This window comes from Moschus berezovskii, chromosome X, assembly GCF_049115385.1.
Source record: "Moschus berezovskii isolate FMDL1 chromosome X, NW_MosBer_1.0, whole genome shotgun sequence".
NCBI lineage: Eukaryota > Metazoa > Chordata > Mammalia > Artiodactyla > Moschidae > Moschus > Moschus berezovskii.
The window spans coordinates 102,039,837-102,063,797 of NC_142488.1; the positions used below are offsets into that span (position 1 = coordinate 102,039,837).

General features: G+C 40.0%; 2 protein-coding genes across 2 annotated transcripts in view; one reads left to right on the forward strand and one right to left on the reverse strand.

Annotated features, from left to right (window-relative positions):
* Nucleotides 1-23,961, reverse strand: part of TRPC5 (transient receptor potential cation channel subfamily C member 5) — a 321,668-nt gene that overhangs the window by 107,174 nt on the left and 190,533 nt on the right. The window contains exon 3 of the mRNA XM_055393456.2: nt 18,406-18,927. Within this exon, the coding sequence (XP_055249431.1) occupies nt 18,406-18,927 (522 nt within the window). The remainder of the gene's footprint in view (nt 1-18,405; nt 18,928-23,961) is intronic.
* Nucleotides 7,851-8,183, forward strand: TRPC5OS (TRPC5 opposite strand). Its single transcript, XM_088833808.1, has one exon. It carries the CDS (start codon nt 7,851-7,853, stop codon nt 8,181-8,183), a length of 333 nt encoding a protein of 110 aa, XP_088689934.1.

Consider the following 23,961-nt stretch of genomic DNA (forward strand, 5'->3'; position numbering starts at 1 on the left):
CATTCTTACAAAAAGTCTTTTTGTGAACTTTCATTTCTCTTGGGTAAATACCTCAGAGTGGAATTGCTGGGATTGGATAGGTGCTTGCCTAGTTATATAAGACGTTTTCAAAGAGGTTGTATCCTTTCACATTCCCACAAGCAGTGGGTGGGAATTCTGCTTGCTCTGTATTTCTGTCAACATTTGGGGTTACCAGTCTTTGATTTTAGCTAGTCTAGTGAGTGTGTTGTGGTATTTCATTGTGATGTTAATTTGCATTTCCCTGATGACTAAGATATGGAATATATTTTCTTGTGCTTATTAGCTGTTTATTTTTCTTCCTTTGTGAAATGTTTGTTAAACTCTCTTCCCATTTTTTATTTTTATTTTTTTAAATAAAAATTTATTTATTTTAATTAGAGGCTAATTACTTTACAATACTGTATTGGTTTTGCCATACCTTGACATGTAGCCACCATGGGTGTACTTGTAGTCCCCATACTGAACCCCCCTCCCACCTCCCTCCTCATCCCATCCCTCTGGGTCATCCCAGTGCACCAGCCCTGAGCATCCTATATCATGCATTGAACCTGGACTGGCAATTTGTTTCACATATGATAATATACATGTTTCAATGCCATTCTCCCAAATCATCCCACCCTCGCCCTCTCCCACAGAGTCCAAAAGACTGTTCTATACATCTGTGTCTCTTTTGCTGTCTCGCATACAAGGTTATAATTACCATCTTTCTAAATTCCATATATATGCGTTAGTATACTGTATTGGTGTTTTTCTTTCTGGCTTACTTCACTCTGTATAATAGGCTCCAATTTCATCCACCTCATTAGAACTGATTCAAATGTATTATTTTTAATGGCTGAGTAATACTCCATTGTGTATATGTTCCACAGCTTTCTTATCCATTCGTCTGCTGATGGACATCTAGGTTGCTTCCATGTCCTGGCTATTATAAACAGTGCTGCAATGAACATTGAGGGTACACGTATCTCTTTCAATTCTGGTTTCCTCAGTGTGTATGCCCAGCAGTGGGATTGCTGGGTCATATGGCAGTTCTATTTCCAGTTTTTTAAGGAATCTCCACACTGTTCTCCATAGTGGTTGTACTAGTTTGCATTCCCACCAGCAGTGTAAGAGGGTTCCCTTTTCTCCACACCCTCTCCAGCATTTATTGCTTGTAGACTTTTGGATAGTAGCCATTCTGACTGACGTGAAATGGTACCTCACTGTGGTTTTGATTTGCATTTCTCTGATAATGAGTGATGTTGAGCATCTTTTCATGTGTTTGTTAGCCATCTTTATGTCTTCTTTGGAGAAATGTCTGTTTAGTTCTTTGGCCCATTTTTTGATTGGGTCGTTTATTTTTCTGGAATTGAGTTGCAGGAGTTGCTTGTATATTTTTGAGATTAATTCTCTGTCAGTTGCTTCATTTGCTATTATTTTCTCCCGTTCTGAAGGCTGTCTTTTCACCTTGCTTATAGTTTCCTTTGCTGTGCAGAAGCTTTTAATTTTAATTAGGTCCCATTTGTTTATTTTTGCTTTTATTTTCAATATTCTTGGAGGTGGGTCATAGAGGATCCTGCTGTGATTTATGTCGGAGAGTGTTTTGCCTATGTTTTCGTCTAGGAGTTTTATAGTTTCTGGTCTTACATTTAGATCTTTAATCCATTTTGAGTTTATTTTGGTGTATGGTATTAGAAAGTGTTCCGGTTTCATTCTTTTACAAGTGGTTGACCAGTTTTCCCAGCACCACTTGTTAAAGAGACTGTCTTTTCTCCATTGTATATTCTTGCCTCCTTTGTCAAAGATAAGGTGTCCATAGGTGTGTGGATTTATCCCTGGGCTTTCTATTTTGTTCCATTGACCTATATTTCTGTCCTTGTGCCAGTACCATACTGTCTTGATGACTGTGGCTTTGTAGTTGAGCCTGAAGTCAGGCAGGTTGATTCCTCCAGTTCCATTCTTCTTTCTCAAGATTGCTTTGGCTATTTGAGGTTTTTTGTATTTCCATACAAATCCTGAACTTATTTGTTCTAGCTTTGTGAAAAATACTGTTGGTAGTTTGATAAGGATTGCATTGAATCTGTAGATTACTTTGGGTAGTATACTCATTTTCACTATGGTGATTCTTCTGATCCATGAACACGGTATATTTCTCCATCTATTAGTGTCCTCTCTGATTTCTTTCACCAGTGTTTTATAGTTTTCTATGTATAGGTCTTTTGTTTCTTTAGGTAGATATATTCCTAAGTATTTTATTCTTTTCGTTGCAATGGTGAATAGAATTGTTTCCTTAATTTCTCTATTTTCTCATTATTAGTGTATAGGAATTCAAGGGATTTCTGTGTGTTGATTTTATATCCTACGACTTTACTGTATTCATTGATTAGCTCTAGTAATTTTCTGATGGAGTCTTTAGGGTTTTCTATGTAGAGGATCATGTCATCTGCAAACACTGAGAGTTTTACTTCTTTTCCAATTTGGATTCCTTTTATGTCTTTTTCTGCTCTGATTGCTGTGTCCAAAACTTCCAGAACTATGTTGAATAGTAGTGGTGAGAGTGGGCACCCTTGTCTTGTTCCTGACTTTAGGGAAAATGCTTTCAATTTTTCACCATTGAGGATAATGTTTGCTGTGGGTTTGTCATATATAGCTCTTATTATGTTGAGGTATGTTCCTTCTATGCCTGCTTTCTGGAGGGTTTTTATCATAAATGGATGTTGAATTTTGTGAAAGGCTTTGTCTGCATCTACTGGGATAATCATATGGTTTTTATTTTTCTATTTGTTAATGTGCTGTATTACACTGATTGATTTGTGGATATTGAAGAATCCTTGCATTCCTGGGATAAAGCCCATTTAGTCATGATGTATGATCTTTTTAATGTGTGGTTGGATTCTGATTGCTAGAATTTTGTTAAGGATTTTTGCATCTATGTTCATCAGTGATATTGGCCTGTAGTTTTCTTTTTGTGTGGCATCTTTGTCAGGTTTTGGTATTAGGGTGATGGTGGCCTCATAGAATGAGTTTGGCAGTTTACCTTCCTCTGCAATTTTCTGGAAGAGTTTGAGTAGGATAGGGTTAGATCTCCAAATTTTTGGTAGAATTCAGCTGTGAAGCCATCTGGTCCTGGGCTTTTGTTTGCTGGAAGATTTCTGATTACAGTTTCAATTTCCATGCTTGTGATGGGTCTGTTAAGATTTTCTTTTTCTTCCTGGTTCAGTTTTTGAAAGTTATACTTTTCTAAGAATTTGTCCATTTCTTCCAAGTTGTCCATTTTATTGGCATATAGATGCTGATAGTAGTCTCTTATGCTCCTTTGTATTTCTGTGTTGTCTGTTGTGATCTCTCCATTTTCATTTATAATTTTATTGGTTTGATTTTTCTCCCTTTGTTTCTTGAGTCTGGTTAATGGTTTGTCAATTTTATTTATCTTCTCAAAGGACAAGCTTTTGGCTTTGTTGATTTTTGCTATGGTCTCCTTTGTTTCTTTTGCATTTATTTCTGCCCTAATTTTTAAGATTTCCTTTTATTTTTGAGTTGTTGAAGCTCTTTATATGTCTTTATATGTCATGGTTACAAGGTCTTTGTCAGATATGTTTTGTGAATATTTTCTCTCAGTCTGTGCATTGTTTGCTCATTTTATTAACCATGTGTTTTGATGAATTGGTTTATCTTTGTACCCCTGCTATTCATACATATTTGAAACTTGATAATATCTACTGAATGAAAGAGGTAAAAGTTGTCCCTCCCTCCCTTCTTCCCTTCCTTTCTTTAACAACACTTACTGGTTACCTATATGGCAGCCACTCTTTCTATTTTGCACAAAACAGAAGAGTCAAGCTTCCTAATTTCATGAAACTCCATTTTAGTCTAAATGTGGGAAGGGGTGAGACAGAAAAACAAATGAATAAACAAGAAAATATGAAATGATTATAGGCACTAGAATATAAAAATGTTCTGTATGCATCATCAGAAAGGGATGGTTAAGAGGCTTTTTCAGGTTGGAGGGTCAGAAATTAGAGATGATATTTAAGCTGAGACCAGAATGACAAGAATTCATTTTCTTCTAAGGGAATGGGATTCTAGGCAGAAGTAACAACTAATAAGATGGTCCTTATGAGGAGTTGGGACTAGGTGCAAACTACCCAATATACACTGTTAGGCAAACACCTTAGGGTCAGGGGTTGCTTTAGAAATGATCATAACTGGAATAAGCTGATGCTATGCTGTTACTATTATTAGCACTGCAGTATTTGGCAATTTCTTCACACCCTCCCTGCCCTCCCCCCATCCCCAGCTCCTAGGTTCCAAGATGCTTTGAATATAGAAATTGTGAATTAACTAACATAGTGGTCAACAGGGTTAAGGCTAGGTTAGGAAATTTTTTCCCATCAAAGGTAACCATGAGATAGAAAAAATAAATCAAGGGTTACATAAATAATAGGTAACTTCATTTGTCTTTGGGCTTCCCTGGTAGCTCAGCTGGTAAAGAATCTGCCTGCAATTCAGACCCCGGTGTGATTCCTGGGTCAGGAAGATTCACTGGAGAAGGGATAGGCTACCCACTCCAGTATTCTTGGGCTTCCCTGGTGGCTCAATTGGTAAAGAATCAGCCTGCATTGTGGGAGACCTGGGTTTGATCCCTGGGTTGGGAAGATCCTCTGGAGAAGGGAACAGCTACCACTCCAGTATTCTGGCCTGGAGAATCCCAGATAGTTTATAAAAGGGCTTCCCTGGTGGCTCAGTTGGTAGAGTCTGCCTGCAATGTGGGAGAGCCATATTCAGTCCCTGGGTTGGAAAGATCCCCTGGAGAAGGAAATGGCAACCCACTCCAGTATTCTTCTCGATGGGGCTTCCCAGGTGGTGCTAGTGATAAAGAACCCGCCTGCCAATGCAGGAGACATAAGAGACGTAGGTTCGATCCCTGGGTCAAGAAGATCCCCTGGAGGAGGGCAGGGCAACCCACTCCAGTATTCTTGCCTGGAGAATCCCATAGACAGGGGAGCCTGGTGGGCTACAGCCCATGGGGTCACAGAGTTGGATGTGACTGAGTGACTAACACTTTCACTTTTCATTTGTCTTTATAAAATAGCAACAGATGAAATGTTCTACCTCTTTGCTTTTTACATAGATTGTGTCATAAAAACCTCTATAAATACAGTATCTATTTGATAAATTGACTATAATTTGTTTCTAAATTTTGACCAGTTTCAAGAGAGATGGAAGAAATGATGTGAAGGAATAGTGAAAGATGGAGATACAGAGAAAATGAAATAGAATGAAACACATAGATGATTAAATGAGGTGTGTTGGCTAAGAGCATTAATTTAAAAAGAGTCTTAGCGGGAGATAAAGAAGCTGAGAAAAGAAACTGGGTGAAAGGGAAGCCAGACATTAAATAGGTTTTGTGTGAGTACGTTCCTATTACCCTCTTGTGCCCTTGGGCTATGGGCACCATAGTAGGTTATTGCTTCCTTTGAAAATCGTGATGGGGCTCTCTAGTAATATTTAATACACTTTATTTCTGTATCTTTCTTCTCATGACCTGATTCATGCTCTACACTAATACCAAATTTCTTTTATGATTTTTCCCATTATTTCTTTTCACAAAGCAGAGATTTCTTGTGAGTTAAACTGCCAGGTGTCTAATACCCATTCTCCCCTACTTCAGATGGAAAGTTGCCTCCAACCAAAATCATGTCTTCTGGGTATCACAGTGAGGACCCTCATCATCAGGGAAAACCCTATGGCTACTATCAGGATTTTAGATTAAAAAAATGAGTGGTACTGACAGGACTTATGCTAGGGGAAGATACTATATAATTGGGTAGGTCAAACCACGCACTGTGGAAACCAGCAAACTCCATGTGAAATTCACAAACCATCTGGCTGATGACTTGCTTTACTTCAATAAAGGAAGGCCTTAGGAGTTCCAAGTAGCTGGGGTAAAGCCTGAGGCTTGCTGGGCTCCACTGTGATCAGAAATGCTGGAAACAGGGCAAAGACAGATTTGGCAGTATCCTAACAGAGTGACATGGATGGCTGCTTCCTAATATTCTCCACTAGAAAAAGACTTGACTGAGGATAGGGAGAGGAAACCAGCCCAATTTGCAGGACTGGTAGCTAAAGATTTAATATGTATATATGCCCAAGAAAACAACTGGCCAAAAGTACATAGCTATACTGATCAGCTGTGGACTGGAGATACATATTCTAATAGAAAATGACAGACTGTCCTACTGCAGGAAAAGCAATCTGGTGAAGGGAGATATGAAAATAAATCAATGAAAGGAATTTATCAATTCATGTAGGACATGTGCCAGCTCATCAGAATGGAAAGACAGAATAATCTACTTAGAATAAGAGAGGAGACAATCTGACCACACCCCCCCTCCCCCCCAAAAAAAAACACAACAAACTAATACAGATTCTACAGTCTTGGGAACTCTCAAATCAGGCCCCTGTCAGTTCAATTTAAGGTTGCAGATTGGGCATGTGAAACCTCAGGGCATGTGGAGATGAACATTCTAAGTAGGCAGAGGAGAAAGAGTAAAAAAAACCCTATGAATCACACAAATGAGTAAGCAATATGAGCTATGTCAAATTACTAAAAACTTGCATCCTCAACAAACTCATTTTTAAGGGGAGCACAGAGTTGGACACGACTGAAGTGACTTAGCAGCAGCAGCAGCAGGTTGGTAAGGGCTTCCCTGGTGGCTCAGATGGCAGGGAATCCGCCTGCAGTGCAGGAGACCTGGTTTCGATCCGTGGGTTGGGAGGATCCCCTGGAGAAGGGAACGGCTACCCACTCCAGTATTCTGGCCTGGAATATTCCATGGACAGAAGAGCCTGGCAGACTACAGTCCATGGGGTCACAAAGAGTTGGACAAATATGATAGGTAGATTATATTGGACTGTTCTCCAGACTTTTAAACAAAGAATATTACCTTGAGGAAGTATAAACTTAGGAATAGGGTTTGTAGAGTATACAAGACATACAGATGAGAATAGTATGACCATGGCTTTAGATAAATTTAGGAGAAATAACAGCTAGATATGAAATAGTGGCAGTGATAGGAAATGACCAAAGAACAAATCTTATAACAGAAGTTATATAAAATTTGGAAAAAGAGAATGTGGGACTTCAATTTGCCATAAATTCTCCAGACTACAGGGGCAATCAAAAACTTTAATAAATGGATTATTAAAAACACAGAAAGAATTTAGCAGCACCAGATATAAATGGCAATAAGAGAAAAAGTACTAATAAAAACATAATTAATTAAAAGACTTAGTATATGTATCTTCCTCAATAGAGATATTCAAGAAAGATAGACTGCCTATGCTCACTTTGTTCTCATATCCCATAAGAAGTGGTAACAACCATGAGAAGTATAAAAGGGACTATGAGTAGTTGAGCCTCGTAAGGCCATCCAAAAAGGAGGAACAATAGCTAGCGTCACCCTTTCTACTTTATCCTATAGCCAGAATCTGCATGATGGATAAAACCTCAAGGATACTAACTTTATATTTCTCTTTTCTATTATTAGATCTGCTTTGCTGTTTTCTCTTGGCTGTGACAATCTGTCTGATGGTCATTATAATAGCAGTTCACTACTGATACAGACAAGAGTACCATACGTAAATTTTGCGTGAGGTTCACCAACTTTATCAGAAAGCACTGTAGGACCACTGACCTCATTCTGTACTTGATCATCATTGTAATCATATCAACAGCCTCATTTCTCAACCAAACCAACCACTGCCAGCCCCACAGGATCCACTGTCACCAAGAACCCATTTACTGTAGCTTTTAGTAATATTTTATTTACTGAAGAAAGCTTAAAGGAATGGAGTCTGCATCAGCCCCTGTACTTATTGGTGGAATTATTGACTGTGTAGCCCAGTTAATACGAATAGCTGAAGAGTTTTTAGAGTTGATCTCACAAGAACCAGTTCCTTGTATGGAGCAAAATGATGGAGCAGAAGAAATAGAAGTAGATGCTTTTCTTTCTGAGGAAGCTCCACTACCAGACCTTGCTAATCTCCCAGACTTAGAATCAATACTGAGACTAAGAGAAGATGAAGACCTGCTCTTTGATGTAGATCAAGCTCTGTTAGACATAGGTGAATTATATGAACAACGACTCCATAGTGTTAACAACGAGTTAAGAAATGGCTAAGACCTCATGTACCCCCACCAACATGTGAGAACTGTTCATTTCTCTGTTTTAAATGTATTCAAAGTTTTCTGAATGTTAGCAATAAAAGTTTTTCTCCTAGTTGTGCAGTTTCATTACTAATCTTTTATAGAACAAGTTAATATTTTATTTACTTCCAGCAGAGGGTGGTCTCTTTTCTTCTTTGTATTTGTGTAAAAAGCTCTGACTTTAGCATGTGGCTCTGTCTTTACCTGTGCTTGTTCTCTTGCTTGGGTTCCTGATAATAGGAGCAAACAACAGCAAAGAAAAGAAACCCCTTATCTAACAATAGAGTGAAGACCTGATGAACTCTCTTACATCTTGGGACCCAGTTTCTACAGTGAATGGAAACTAAAAGGGTAATATTCCCCAGGGTGGCATTATAGTGAATATATTCACACTAACAAGACAATGAGTGAGTGAAAGTCGCTCAGTTGTGTCCGACTCTTTGCGACCCCAATCCATGGAATTCTCCAGGTCAGAATATTGGAGTGGGTAGCTGTTCCCTTCTTTAGGGGATCTTCCCAACTCAGGGATTGAACCCAGGTCATCCGCATTGCAGGCAGATTCTTTACCGGCTGAGCCACAAGGGAAGCCCAAGAATACTGGAGTGGGTAGTCTATCCCTTCTCCAGCAGATCTTCCCAACCCAGGGATCGAGCCAGGGTCTCCTGCATTGCAGGTGAATTCTTTACCAACTGAGCTATGAGGGAAGCCCAGTATTGTGGCACTTTTACTTGAAAAAATATAACTACTTACTGACTGAGCGACTTCACTTTCACACATTGGAGAAGGAAATAGCAACCCACTCCAGTGTTCTTGCTTGGAGAATCCCAGGGAAGGGGGAGCCTGGTGGGCTTCTGTCTATGGGGTCACACAGAGTCGGACACGACTGAAGTGACTTAGCAGCAGCAGCAGCAGCAGGCCATTCAGACAGAATGTGTTAGCTAAAGGATGCTATACCGGCCTGGGAGAAAAAAGTCTGAAAAAATAGCTATATAACAGAGAATAAAACTTCAGAAGGGTTTACAGATAACTGTAGCCAGGAAGACAGTTTTGAAAAAGCTGAGGTCAAGAAGTTCCAATGCAGTACTGACTGTTCCCTCAAATGCGGACCCATATCACAACTACTCTGCAACATTGTTCCTCAAATGGAAATGTCAAGTTACACCAAATAACAAGAGAGAAGTACTAGTACTAGAAGGGCTGGATAAAGCCCTAACAAGGAGTGTTCACCTATGGAAAAGTCAAACACTTATGGCATAGGCTTAGAGATGATGGTCCATAAGTAGAAGTGGATAAAGTATACGTTCTTGGATATAACTGCATTTATAACGAATAGCTGATAGGCTTATTATAAGGGAAACTGCTGCAACTTTGACATGGAAATCTTTACTGAGAAATGGGAGCAATAATAAACTGAAACAAAATGTACATTTATAGGTATATAATATAGTGATTCCCAATTTTTAAAAGTTATACTCCATTTAGGGTATCCTAGGTAGTGCCATGTTATAGAATCTGCCTGCCAGTGAAGGAGACCTGGGTTTGATCCCTGGGTCAGGAAGATCCTGACCTGGAGCAACCTGCTCCAGTATTCTTGCCTGGGAAATTCTATGGACAAAGGAGCCTGGCAGGCTACAGTCCATAGGGTCGCAAAGAGTTGGACATGACTGAGTGACTGAACACACACACACACTATCTTATAGTTATAAATATTGGCTATATTCCTCGTGTTGTACAATACATGCTTGTAGCTTATCTTATACCTAACAGTTTGTACATCTTACTCCTCTGCCCCTATATTGCCCCTCCCTTCCCCTGTCTCCCCACTGGTAACCAGTCTATATTTGTGAGTCTACTTATTTTTTTTTTAATATCCACAAGCTTGTATTTTTTAGAGACTATTTTGAAAATCAGAAGAACTAGGGAGCTAATGAAATATAACAGTATGAGAAAGTTTCACAGTAGACTGCTATATGGAAAGATTGATTAGAGTAAATGAGGATCCAGGAGACTTAGAGGGGTGATAAAAGACACAAAGAGGAGAAATAAAAGTTATATTACAAGCAACTACTGTGAATAATTACAAACCATATCAGACAGCAGATTGAGGGGCTTTTCTGTTGCAATAACTGGACAAACTAAGCCTTATTTCCCGGGTAAGTGACTCTATACACTGTGTCCAACATGGTAAATAGTAGATGCAATGCAATGGAACTCTGCCACATTAATGTAAATAGAACAGTGGGAAAGCAAGAAATAACCATTTATCCCCACCATTCCAATAAGAGCAGTTTTATAAGGAAAAATTAGTGATTAGAGTTAAATAAGGAAATCTATGTATGTCGCAACCAAGAAGAAGAATAACAGGAACTGAATAGAAGTTAAAAGATAGAATCTATGCTTTAATTAAAGACTTAGAGAAGATATACACTCTCCACTAGAAATTTGGACTTTAGGAAATTGGGCTATAATTTTGTGTCACAGTAAATCTCAAGGCGTGAATACTTGCACAAGATCAGGAAACATATCCAAGGAGAGACCATCAATCTGCTATGAATTTTATTTGGTGAGCAATTTAACTATAAATGGAAAGATCTGGTGCTCCTCAAGAATGATCGATACTGAAGGGTAGCTGTTCTTCCAAGTAGAACTTTGGAATATGAACTTTATGATGATTCCACAGCAGATTAGTGTGAGTCTGTTAAAATTGTTAGTTGTAATGAAGGAACACAATCAAGCATACTTATTCATGAAAGTCATCAAAATACATGAAGTGAAATCTATGAGACTACTCCAGACATTGAAACAAGATAAAGCTTGAACCAGCCTATAAAACAATAGTCAAACATGATCCTTAAGTGTCAAACAAGAAGCTGCTACAACCTTGTAATGTGTGGAACTGTCTAGCCTCCTGGCTACATGGGTCACCTGGAAAGATTATACCACAATGGCACCTCAAGATTAGATAAAAGTATGCTGCAATGTTTGCCTTGATTGTGTGATTAGATGTGTTAAGATGTGGGCTTCCTTGGTGGCTCAAGATGGTAAAGAATCTGCATGCAATATGAGAGACCAGAGTTGAATCCCTATGTTGGGGAAGATCCCTTGGTGGAGGCAATGGCTACCCACTCCAGTATTCTAGTCTGGAGAATTCCATGAACAGAGGAACCTCGCAGGCTCCATGGGGTCACAAAGAGTTGGACACAACTGAGCGACTCACTTTTTTTTCAACCCTGCTCCAAGCAATGGATTGTTGTATTAAGTATGTTTGCTCTTATGGGGCAGAATTAGAATTACAGTTAATAGTGATAAGAAATAAGAGTAAGAAGTAAGAACATACTTAAGAATAAGAACTAGTAGGGAAGATATTTTCAGGAGAGAGAATTAAAGTAACAAATTGTCAACAGTTATGCAGCTGTTTGGGCTTCCCAGGTGGTGCTAGTGGTAAAGAACCTGCATGCAAATACAGGAGACTTGAGAGATACAGATTCAATCCCTGGGTTGGGAAGATTCCCTGGAGAAGGAAATGGCAACCCACTCCAGTATTTTTGCCTGGAGAATCCCATGGACAGAGGAGCCTGGTGGGGTACAGTTCATAGTGTTGCAGAGTTAGACACAACTGAAGCAGCTTAGCATACATGAAGCTGTTTATGGTGGCTTTGTCAGATAGTCCTCAAAAAATCTCTGAAATATAGTCCATTGTTGTTTGTGAAATGATAGTTGTAATAACTTTTCTGCCTACCTTCAATGATAATAAGGAACACATAAAATGATACATTTTTCAAAGCTTTTGGTTTATATATCTGACAATGGGAAAGAGTATATGAAATCAGGACTTTTTAGGAAGAGTTACAAAATGTCTATATGAAAATACCTAAAAGTCTATGTGATATGTAAAGATTATCCAGTAGTTTTACATTCATTTTCAAAGAGATTAGAGCTTTCTCATTTCACTGCTGCTGCTGCTGCTAAGTCGCTTCAGTTGTCTCCGACTCTGTGCGACCCCATAGAGGGCAGCCCACCAGGCTCCCCCGATCCTGGAATTCTTCAGGCAAGAACACTGGAGTGGGTTGCCATTTCCTTCTCCAATGCATGAAAGTGAAAAGTGAAACTGAAGTCCCTCAGTCGTGCCTGACTCTTAGTGACCCCATGGACTGCAGCCTACCAGGTTCCTCTGTCCATGGGATTTTCCAGGCAAGAGTACTAGAGTGGGTTGCCACTGCCTTCTCCGTCTCATTTCACTGGATGTCAGTAAATACACTGTTATAGTTGGAATAAGTTTTTGTTTCATTTTTTTGAGCTTTTTATTCACCAAATTAAATTCTTCTTGGGAGTCTACTCAGTGCTGCTAGGAATAGTAATAAGGGGAAAAAAGCAACAATGAAAAAGCAGCCTTTCAAGAAATAGTGAATTATATTACATTTAAGGCTAAGATTTTGTTCCCAAGGGAGTTATGTAACTCTGTGCATTATTAACCCACTACTATCCAACTAGATTCATGTTTTACATCAAAGCTGACTATTGTATTCTTGTATGGACAATCATATCTTAATACACTAGAGATATTTAACCATTTTCTCTAGGGTATACTTCTTATTTTCTCAAGGCTCCTATCCCTCCAGGTGCCCTGGAGGAGGGCATGGCAACCCACTCCAGTATTCTTGCCTGGAGAATTGCCATGGACAGAGGAGCCTAGCGGGCTATAGTCCATAGGGTCGCACAGAGTCGGATATGACTGAGTGACTAAGCACAGCAAAGCACATCCCTTCAGATGACATTTAAAACTTCTTTTTCTCCTAACAGTATAACCCTTAGCTCACAAACCAACCAACCAACCAACAAAATTGTCCAAAAAGAAAAAATAACCTCTAGTTCCTGACATTACTTGGGAGTTATTTGTATTGATAGATACAATTGTCGGTCTCAAGGGTCAAATCTCTTCAGGGTGATAGTCTTTGAAGGTGATCTCCATTTATACCCCTGAAGAATGAAACTGCATTTTAGCAAGGTAAGGAAAACCACTGAACTCTTTATCCCTTGTCACAGTTCCATCTTAATGACCCTAGTAAAATGCTGAAAGCATAGAGGTATTGTTTAGTTTAACACAAATATTCATATAAAGTAGACCAGGCAGTCACAGGAAACGCAACTTCAGTGTTTCAGATTCCTTTAATCAAAGATGCCATTAACAAAATGTGTTGTTTAAAACACATGAATACACATGCCTGTAGATGATAAATTCTGGTAATACTAATCATTTTAAAATAATTTTATTCTTAGTTAAACTTAGGGAAACTGGCCTTTCTTGAAATCATTATCTTCTCAATTTTTACTGTTGGCAACTCCTAATTTCCAGTTTTGCAGCTCATTTTATAGAGAAAAAGAGTTGTTTTTTTTTTTTGAATAAAACTTTTTGGTTCCAGGTTTAAGAGACATAGAAACATATTTTCTGTTTGAAACTTTTGATGTGAGCAGGCTTATCTTTGGGTACTTTTTCCTGGTGCATGAGTCTCTGATACTACTCCCTTATAATACCTCCACGTGTTGAGAAAATTTCCATTAATACTGGGAATTTCTGCCCTCTTGGAATCACAGCATGCTTTGAAAGAAGACTGAACAAGGTGTCAGCAGGCATGACACTACAAAGTGGAGAAGTGGTAAGTCTGCTTTTTCCTACTCTTGAGAATAGAGACTGAGAAGTAACCTAACTGTTCTTAAAGATAGACTCCCCATGGTCCAACTGGAATCAAGCATGGAATCAAGTATGGAAAAGAAGACAAAATTTCCCTTTTAGCTCAGTTGTCCCATTCCCATCCAGAGGTTGTTTCTCCTTTGAATGATTCTGGTCCTGGGAGATAATTCTTGTCTAGCCTTCTTCAGAGCCTCAAGGTCATCTGGAAAAACTGGCCTTTAAAAAAATGTCAATTTGTTTGGGGGCTTGCAACATGCAACTCTCAAATTGAATGTGTCCCATCAGACCCTGGAGGGTGACTCACTTAAGATATGAATATATTTTTCTTCTTGATAAGTAAGCATATATAAACTATATGCTTCCAAGGAATTTGAGGAATTTTATACAACCTAGAAAAGCTGAATTCACTTGCTATAGATATAATAGAAGGGTGAAGTTTACATTCGTTTATTTATGTCCATTGCATTCTGCATAAGGAGAATTTGAATGATGAAAATTGGTGATCAGGTATATTGTATAATGTGATAAATTATCAAGATCATGAATTTTTTTATGCTTGTGGCCTTAAGCACTGTACGTTTCACTTTTGTAATGACTAGATTATGGATATTTATTGAACCGATTTATCAGTCTTCTTCCTTAGATCAAGAGCTTTTAAGAATGAAGTGCTCACTGACACCTGAATTATTAGAACCTCAGTAGCTCACCAGGTCTGTGTTCCTTACCAAACACACTAAACTTGAAATTATAAAAATAGCCCAAAAATAAAGTCATTGCTGATTTGTTCAAGGTGAGAGTATACAGTCTTAAACTAGACATTGGATTTAAATAGAAAACAATTAGAGACTATACTCACTTGAGGCTCAATGGAACTGCAGATTAAGAGAAAAAAAAGAAACTTTATTTCACAGATTGGGAAGGATTATAGAGTTGTTTAGTTGAAATCATAACTCAGAAGAGGTTTCTAGATTTTGATGTGTATAAATCATGTTTTACATTCTGGAAGCAGTGTCTTTAGAGTGCAAACCTTAAGATAGATCTGAATTCTCAAGCTTACCCTGCTTTTGTAACTTAGTTTGAAAAGAAACTAAACTTATCTATGACCATTGTTAAGATAACTTACCTTTGAAAATGTGGAATTAAATATATAAATTCTAAATTCTGAAGTCTTTGGCCATGGGACTAAATTTTGGGCCATATTTGAGTTTATATGACTCTATGAGGGTACACTTTTCATATCATTGACATTGAAGTTGAGAGTCACTCACTATCCTTGCTTTATTTGCCACAAACCTGGAATTGGGGTTTGATGTGCTCTGATTGATATAGTTCAGTCTATCAAATTCCAAAGTTCTCACTGATTTGATTCACAATGATGAGCAAGTATCACCAGACCTAAAATTGTTTATCTTTGCAAAAATACAGTGCTTTTTGGATTACCTTTGTATTACTGCTGAATATCCATAATTTTAATAGCTAAAAGATGCTACTTCGCCAGTGTTATGGATGAAAACTAATGTGGTCTGCAAAATATGAAACTCTGTATGGGCTCACTATTGAAAGAAAAAGCAGACACTCCTAAACTTGTCCATCTTCAAAAAATGACTTGTAATCGCCATGTTTGCACAACAACCTGAGTGTACTTAATGTCACTGAACTGTAAAGTTAAAAATTGGTTAAAGTGGTATGAATATTTTACCACAAGTAAACAAATGATACTTTCTACTTTAATGTACATAGCAAATAGACCCTGAGACCAATTTTGGGGTCTCTGATGCTTAACTGGGAGAGCAAAAAGAAATGTAACCTTTTGCCATATTCAGGTTGGTATAAGGATAGTTGAGAAATATATCATATGAATGTATAAAAACATGGAGGTATTCTGTAATAATTTAATAGTAATAAGAGAAATTATGAAATAAAGGATATAGGGGACAAAGTTTTAGAAAAGAAAAAGGGCAAAAATATGAGGGAAAAAATGATGAGAAGGTTAATAAAGACTGGAGGACAGTGAATGTAGAACCCAAGGGTGATTCCAAGAGCATATGCTAAGAAGATCCCCAGGAGAGTAAGGAAGTCATCACAATGGTTTCCAAATGGAGCAGTGACTAAAACTGGCAAATGAACATAATTATATGAGCAGAATGGATCAAGTGATAAAATAGTTGGGAGATGACCTACCAATACAAAATTGATAAAATATTGTAATGAAACTGAAAATGCTTTGTCAATTTTCAGGCATATGAGGGCCTAAAATTATGAAGTTTATCTGCTATCTAGTGAGGTAAGGAGTGCAAACTTTAGGTATATTCTGTAATATCCATTTTTAACACTTCTATTCCCACTGTCCATCCATTTTGCCATCTGGAAGCAATCTGTACTCTAAAAGTACTTGTGGTTTTTCTTCTTAAAGTATTATAGCAATTTATGTAAAGTGAAAACTACACTGAAACCGTAATGTACATCATTAATGGAAATACATATATAAAAGTGAAGAAAAGTCAATTCGACCATACAGCAGACAACTGCTATTACATATCAATAGTAGGGCAATGAGAGGGAGGGGTAAGGGAGAGGATGGCCATTACTATATCTATTACCTACAATTTTAGTACATAGAATCAGATCATATACCATGGGTACACAGTGTGTAACAAGATTAATAATAATATTTATTGAATGCCTAATATATACTGAATTTTGTACTATGCATGAGTACATTACCTGTCTTATTTTACTTAAACTTTATATTTCTCCAGGGAGGTAATTAATCTATTATCCTATTTTTCAGAAGAGATAAGTGAGGTTGAGTCACTTCAGGCTTAATGAAATAACTTAAAGCAAGTGTGCTGGAGAAGACTCTTGAGAGTCCCTTGGACTGCAAGGAGATCCAACCAGTCCATTCTAAAGGAGATCAATCCTGGGTGTTCATTGGAAGGACTGATGCTAAAGCTGAAACTCCAATACTTTGGCCACCTCATGCGATGAGTTGACTCACTGGAAAAGAGTCTGATGCTAGGAGGGATTGGGGGTAGGAGGAAACAGGGACGACAGAGAATGAGATGGCTGGATGGCATCACCGACTCGATGGACATGAGTTTGAGTGAACTCCAGGAGTTGGTGATGGACAGGGAGGCCTGGTGTGCTGTGATTCATGGGGTCACAAAGAGTCGGACACGACTGAGCGACTGAACTGAACTGAACTGAAAGCAAGTAGTTGCAAAAACAGGATAAGGAGACACAGGGGTGGGTCTATCCATTTACTATCCCACCCAGTGCAGCCCTTTCAATCTCCATGTTGCTCTTTTGTCATATCTTATCCCCTTTAAGATCACCCTGGTACTCATGTCTTCCTTATTTCAGAGGGAGAGTATCTTTTTTTCTTGTCTGAGAGAAAGGGACCAAGTGAGCACACATGTAATTTGCCTCAGAGCCTGGACCCATGAAGGGATGGCTCTACTGGCTGCCCTTCAGATAAGCACTTCTTGTTTCAACCCAGTTGAATCTGACTCCAGGAACCATTGGAAGAGAGAGAGAACTGGACATTAAAGTAGATTTATTTTCATAATAGCCCTGTGAAATAGAGGAACAATTGTCACCTCCATTTTATGAAAAAACTAATGTCCTGAAATTTGAAAGATTTTCTTTAGGTCATAGAACTGAAGCCCACTCCATCCTCAGCTGCTCTGGTTACAAAGTTCCTGCCCTTTCTACCATGCTTCCTCCTTAAAGAGCTAAATGAAGCCTGCTAGAAATCTTCCCCAAATTGTTTGATAAGATGGCAAAGAACTGCACTGGCTTGACTGTGAATGTGGCCAAGCTGGAAAGCAAAGCCTCTCCTGATGTGATCTGCTTGACCTGACCTGCCTCAAAGAGGTCAACCCTATCAGTTTGGAAATCACACCATCACAGATGGTACTCAGCCTTTTGCAGAACCACACACCCTGAGTGTCACTCCATCTTTCAAATGTTGATCTCAGTTTTCTTGCCAAAGGGCTGCCAAGGACTTGGTTCTGTTAACAACTACCAGCATGCAAACAGTGAGCCCTCTGTGATGACTGTTGCCCTGGTCCCAGTATATAGGGTATGGTCCTTTCTGTGTGTTCTCAGAAGTTATTCCTCAGAGCCCTTATGTTAGTTTGTAATTATATATTCACCAACATGATCATTTATGTACTGTCTACTGCTAGCTTGTAAGTTCCATGAAGGTAGGGTTGTGCTTGTTTTCTGTATCCTGAACCCCTAAAATAGTGCTGAATAAGCATTTGTTGAATGAATGAGTGCTTTCCCATCATAGAATCAGATTTTCCCCTAATTATCTGACCATAAAGAAAATACTCAGAGGTTGTATGTGGCTTGGATAAATATGGATCTCACTGTTTTTGAAGCCTGTCTAACCATTTGTTTGGTGGAGAGCGAAGTGATAGGACAATGCTTATTCTTGCTCTGCCACTCTGAACTCTGGAGGACTTAAGCTTCTCCAAAAGTAGAGAAGAGCTCAGCTTACCTCTTTCTGGTGGTATTTGATGGCCACCTTCAGCTTGGCTAGGTCATGGTACCTTTGAGGGTCAAGGTCTTCATTGTGGTCATCTCGATGGTTGAGGATGATCTCCAGTTCCCGGGAGCTCCGAGCCTGGTCCAGCAGGTCTTTGGCAAAGAGCTTGCACTGCTGGGAGAGCTCCTCGTACTCAGCCTTGAACTCATTCTCCACCTTGCTAAGCTCCTTGAGCTCCCAACCCAGGCGGAAGGCAGTTAGGATGGGGTCCTCGCTTGATAAGGCGATGAGTGAGGGACTTGCCAGGGCTTTATAGATGTTCAGTCGGGAGCGGGAGTGGCGCAGGCTGTCTACCTCTGAACTGGACACACACTCCACGCAGTTGCAGCGGATCTGGTGGGGCCGGGGAATAGTGACCCGTTTTTGGACGAGCAGTTTGATGATTTCATAGTTGTTGGTGTGGGCAGCCAGCATGATGGGAGTAATGTCCGGTGTGAACTCAGAGAACTGAGTGTCCATCATAAGAGTGGGGACCTAGGTACATGAAAATGAAAAAAAAACAAAAAACAAACATAAAAGTGTAAGATTAAGGCTTGGAGCATAGAGCCCATCAAATGTTAATGATTCAGGAACTGGGATCACCAGTTTTTCGGACAGTTCTTCTTATAATAGCTAGTTGTGAAATCCTTACCTGGTGGCTCAGATGGTAAAGAATCTGCCTGTAATGCAGGAGACCTGGGTTCAATCCCTGGGCTGGGAAGATCCCCTGGGGAAGGGAATGGCAACCCACTCCAGTATTCTTGTCTATAGAATTGTACAGACAGATGAGCCTGGCGGGCTACAGTCCATATGGTCACAAAGAGTTGGACATAACTGAGTGACTAACACACACACACATGCCAGGCATACTTTGCATATATTTACCCATTTAATCCCCACAACAACCTTATGAGGTAAATATTCTCCCCAAATGAAGAATTTTAGGCATATAGAGTTTAAAGAACATACCTAAGGTTATTCAGCTTTACATGCAAAGCCAGGATTCAACTTCAGACAATATGACTCTAGAGCTTGGCTCTTAAAATATGCCAGTTCTGTCTGAGGCACGAGAGATGTGGGGCTTCCCAGGTAGCACTAGTGGTAAAGAAGCCACCTGCCAATGCAGGAGATGTAAGATACGTGGGTTTGATTCCTGGGTTGGGAAGATCCCCTGGAGGAGGGCATGGCAACCCACTCCAATATTTTTGCCTGGAGAATCTCATGGACAGAGGAGCCTGGTGGGCTACAGTCCATGGAGTCACAAAGAGTTGGACATGACTGATGTGATTTAGCATACACATGCATGCACAGAGAAGTGAAGGACATTTTTCTTGGAACTTGGTTAGGTAGATCAGACTTACATAAATTGGTAAGTAGGAGTATGTGTTCATTCCAAATGAGCAGTAGAGACTGCAGAAATATTTGTTTGAAAGGTTAAAGACAACCAGTGATCTTAAAGACTATGCCACTAAATCAAGCCTTGGGAGCTGAAGAGGAGACATTCCCAAATTGTGATCCTGACTTTGTAACTTGAGTGGATCAAAGACCAAGGCCAGACAGTATTCCTCCAGCTTCCTGTAGATCCCAGCAAAATAGAACCTGCTATTATCAGGAAGAATTACTCTGTAAATGAGGACCTCTAGGCTTGAGGGCGAAGAAGGCAATGGCACCCCACTCCAGTACTCTTGCCTGGAAAGTCCCATGGACGGAGGAGCCTGGTAGGCTGCAGTTCATGGGGTCGCTAAGAGTCGGACATGACTGAGCGACTTCACTTTCACTTTTCACTTTCATGCATTGGAGAAGGAAATGGCAACCCACTCCAGTGTTCTTGCCTGGAGAATTCCAGGGACGGTGAAGCCTGGTGGGCTGCAGTCTATGGGGTCGCACAGAGTCGGACACGACTGAAGTGACTTAGCAGCAGCAGCAGCAGCAGGCTTGAGGGATGGGATGAAAGTGAAAGCCGCTCAGTCGTGTCTGATTCTTTGCTACCCCATGGACTGTAGCCCTCCAGGCTCCTCTGTCCATGGAATTTTTCAGGCAAGAATACTGGAATGGGTTGCCATTCCCTTATCCAGGAGATCTTCACAACCCAGGGATCGAACCTGGGCTTCCTGCATTGCAGGCAGATTCTTTACCATCTGAAGGATGAGTTACCAATAGCAAAAAGACATCTGATAAAATTGGTGTGTCCAGGATGTGATGCTTGGTGTAAATAGCAGCTATAGGTGAAAGGTTCTTTGGTATTCATGATCATATACTTCTGGGTGAGTGTACAGATCCCAATCGATGAATTAAAGAAAAAATGTTTCAACTTGAAAATGTGCCTTTTGGGATATGCGGAGAGTCGGACACGACTGAGCGACTGAACTGAACTGAACTGACACACATTAGCATATCTACCACACAGTGTGTGGTAGAATCTGGATCTAGACCATGAGGAGGACTGGAATAGTCTGAGAACGTTTCATGGAGGGGTGGAGGGTCTGAGGATGCAAAGCATGGATAAAATTCCAGGAGATTGTAAAATATTGATCTGAATACATTATTTTTTTAAAAGCAAAGCTCCAAATACTCAGTTTAACTCGGAGAACAAAAGAATGTGGATAATGGAGAGTCTCACAGAATAGACAAATACTATTTTAATTGCTAGTTTCTTTTGACTCTTAAAAAATAATTTTGGAAACCCATGGTTGCTGGCAAACTGACAAAAGGATGAGTTGTAATTTTCATCATCTTTGCCTCTTTCCCACCTTGGATGAGGCTTTCCCAAACAGGGCAGTGGCCAGAAACCTGGGAGTGGGAGAAAGGTGATGGAGAAGTTTGCCAGGAATCTGTTTCCTTCATGGGGTGGTTGCATCAGCCTTTGAATAGTCGAGAATTGGCTGCACATTGGTCATCAATTGCTTGGATGGAGCAGCAAGTAAACACTGTTAAACATTTAGAGGGAGCAGCTACCAACAAGATAGCAGGAAGTGAGCAACTGGCTCATAAAGTAAATTGGACACAGGAAAGAATAATCTCAGAAATTAACATAAGCCTGCAGGCTAAGGAAGAAGTAGGTCTGAGTAGGCCTAGTAATGAACTTAAACACAACAACTGGCATAAAGCCTAGAATTGGGCGAGATGACAAGTGAGCCAAGTATCATAGACTGCCTGGGAAGAAAGGAGCTCAGACCCAGAATCTGTCCCTCCTTGGTGCACAGGGGCATTTCTTAATCTCTGTCATGATCTCAAGGCTGGAGGTGGGGGTTGGAGGGAAGATGGCTGACAGCACAGGATTCCCTGGGTTAGACTGGAGGTACGAGTCTATTCCTTCTCACGATGTTCTTCCTGTCCACTCCCTCTACCCACTTCCTTGCTCTTTCTTTTCTTACTCTTTTTCGTTCTCCTCTATGTCAATGCTGACAGACCTGTCCAAGAATTGTACTTGTGAATAATGCTTAGCCCCATTTCTGTCATGGAGCTGAAAGGCTGCTGTCTATGCCTAGAGTATGACATGCTTTCCAGAGCCATCTGAATTCATTGTCTTTGACTGGGTGCTCAACAAGGAGCCTCTGATTATCCATTTGTCCTTCTGGGTACAAAACACCAGAGAATAAATTTTTTCAAAATAAATTGGTCTGCACTGGCCAACCATGTCCTCCTACCAAGATTGCCTTTTCTCCTCCAGTCAGCCTTATCATTCACAGACTGCCACACCTACCTCATTCGTTGCTCTCTGTATGCTGTATGTATATCCTTGGGGGATCCCCTGTGTGGATCCCCACTTCTCTGCCAGTGAAGGGCCATTTTAAGCCTTGACTTCTTCCATAGATCTTCCCCTTAACTTGATCCCATCCCTCATTGACCACCCAGATGTTGTGGACACTAGGTTACATCCAAGATACCACTCTTCTGCGGCAGGCTTATATTTGTCTCTATTTTATATATGTATTTCTTGCTTCCTCAATAAGGTTGTGAGGTCTCTAAGGGCAGAGCTGTCTTAGTCTGCTCTTGTTTTCCCCATAGCATCTAGAACAGTACTAGACATACAGCAGGCACTCAGCTAAAAGGAAACTCAGTGTCCTATTCTCAAATTAAGAAGCTGACTTTTGTTTACAAGCCTGGCTCCCACAATTGGAATCAATGTGAACTAGTGTCCTTGGGTCTTTTCTTTCTATGTTCAGCTAAGAAGGAGGACATTTTAAGACTCTAAGGAAGGTTAGTAGATAGGCTCTATATGGATGAGTCTGTGACTTTCTATATGAATACCCTGAGGTTACAAACACCTAGGACAATCCCTGCTTGTCATTTTCACAATGCTATTACTTTAAGATGTAGCCTCTGATCCAAAGAATATAGATTTCTACTCCTCTTCCCCCCTCTGCATCTTCTCATTCTGCTACTTGTCCCTCTCTAGACTGTGCAGGGACCATGAATTATCACCAGGACAACCACATAAAGAGAGTCTATAATTAGGATCAGAGGTTTCTGATAATAATCAGGACTTTGTAATATGGTCTGCAACAAGGGCCAAAGAGATAACAGGTAACAGAATTAAGAGTTAAGTGAGGGTGCAGATGCATAATTTGTGTGAGTGAATGGTAGAAACGGGTGAGCTGTGGAGCACGTGCCCTCTCAAAGGGGGCATCTGCTGCTCCATTCTTTGCTCCCATATGCATGAATGAAGGGCTGGTGTTGTAATTTTTCAAGAGAAATCAGAAATGTGGATCTGGAGGTAGCTTTTCCTACAGTCTTCAATGTTGGCTCAAAAAAGTTAAAGATAGTGTGCAGGCCAAAAAGAATACATGTATGAGGCAGTTTAGGCCAGAGTGAGCCAGTGTGTGACCTTTAAGCTAGCAGAGAAGTTGTGAGACTAAGGAGGGATGGGAGAGAATGCTAGACATTTATGCCAGGGCCAGATAATAAAAGGCCTCATATGTTATGAGAAGGAACTTAATGTGATCTGTTGACCATAGGGAGCCATTGAAGAGTTTTAATCAGGAAAGTAGCATGCTTGAACAAGTGTTTTACAAAGATCAGTTTGGCTAAAGTGTGGGGAATTGGCAGAGGTGTATGTGCTGATGAATGTTTAACAAGTAGCTTTCCATTTTAAAAAATCTTGATTTATAGTGTTTGCCAATTTTTGTGGTGTAAATACTCCCACTGTGGCCAATTTCAAGCTACCAATATGACATCCTGGAAAATAGAATTGGGAAGAGATGCACACAACCAATTCTTCAGTTCAGTTCAGTTCAGTCGCTCAGTCGTGTCTGACTCTCCGTGACTCCATGAATCACAGCACACCAGGCCTCCCTGTCCATCACCAACTCCCGGAGTTCACTCAAACTCATGTCCATCGAGTCGGTGATGCCATCCAGCCATCTCATTCTCTGTCGTCCCCTTCTCCTCCCACCCCCAACCTTTCCCAGCATCAGAGTCTTTTCCAGTGAGTCAACTCGTTGCATGAGATGGCCAAAGTATTGCAGTTTCTTACCAGCTGGTATAAACCAGCTCCAGCAAATCATTGGATAAGTTTCAGAAAGATAA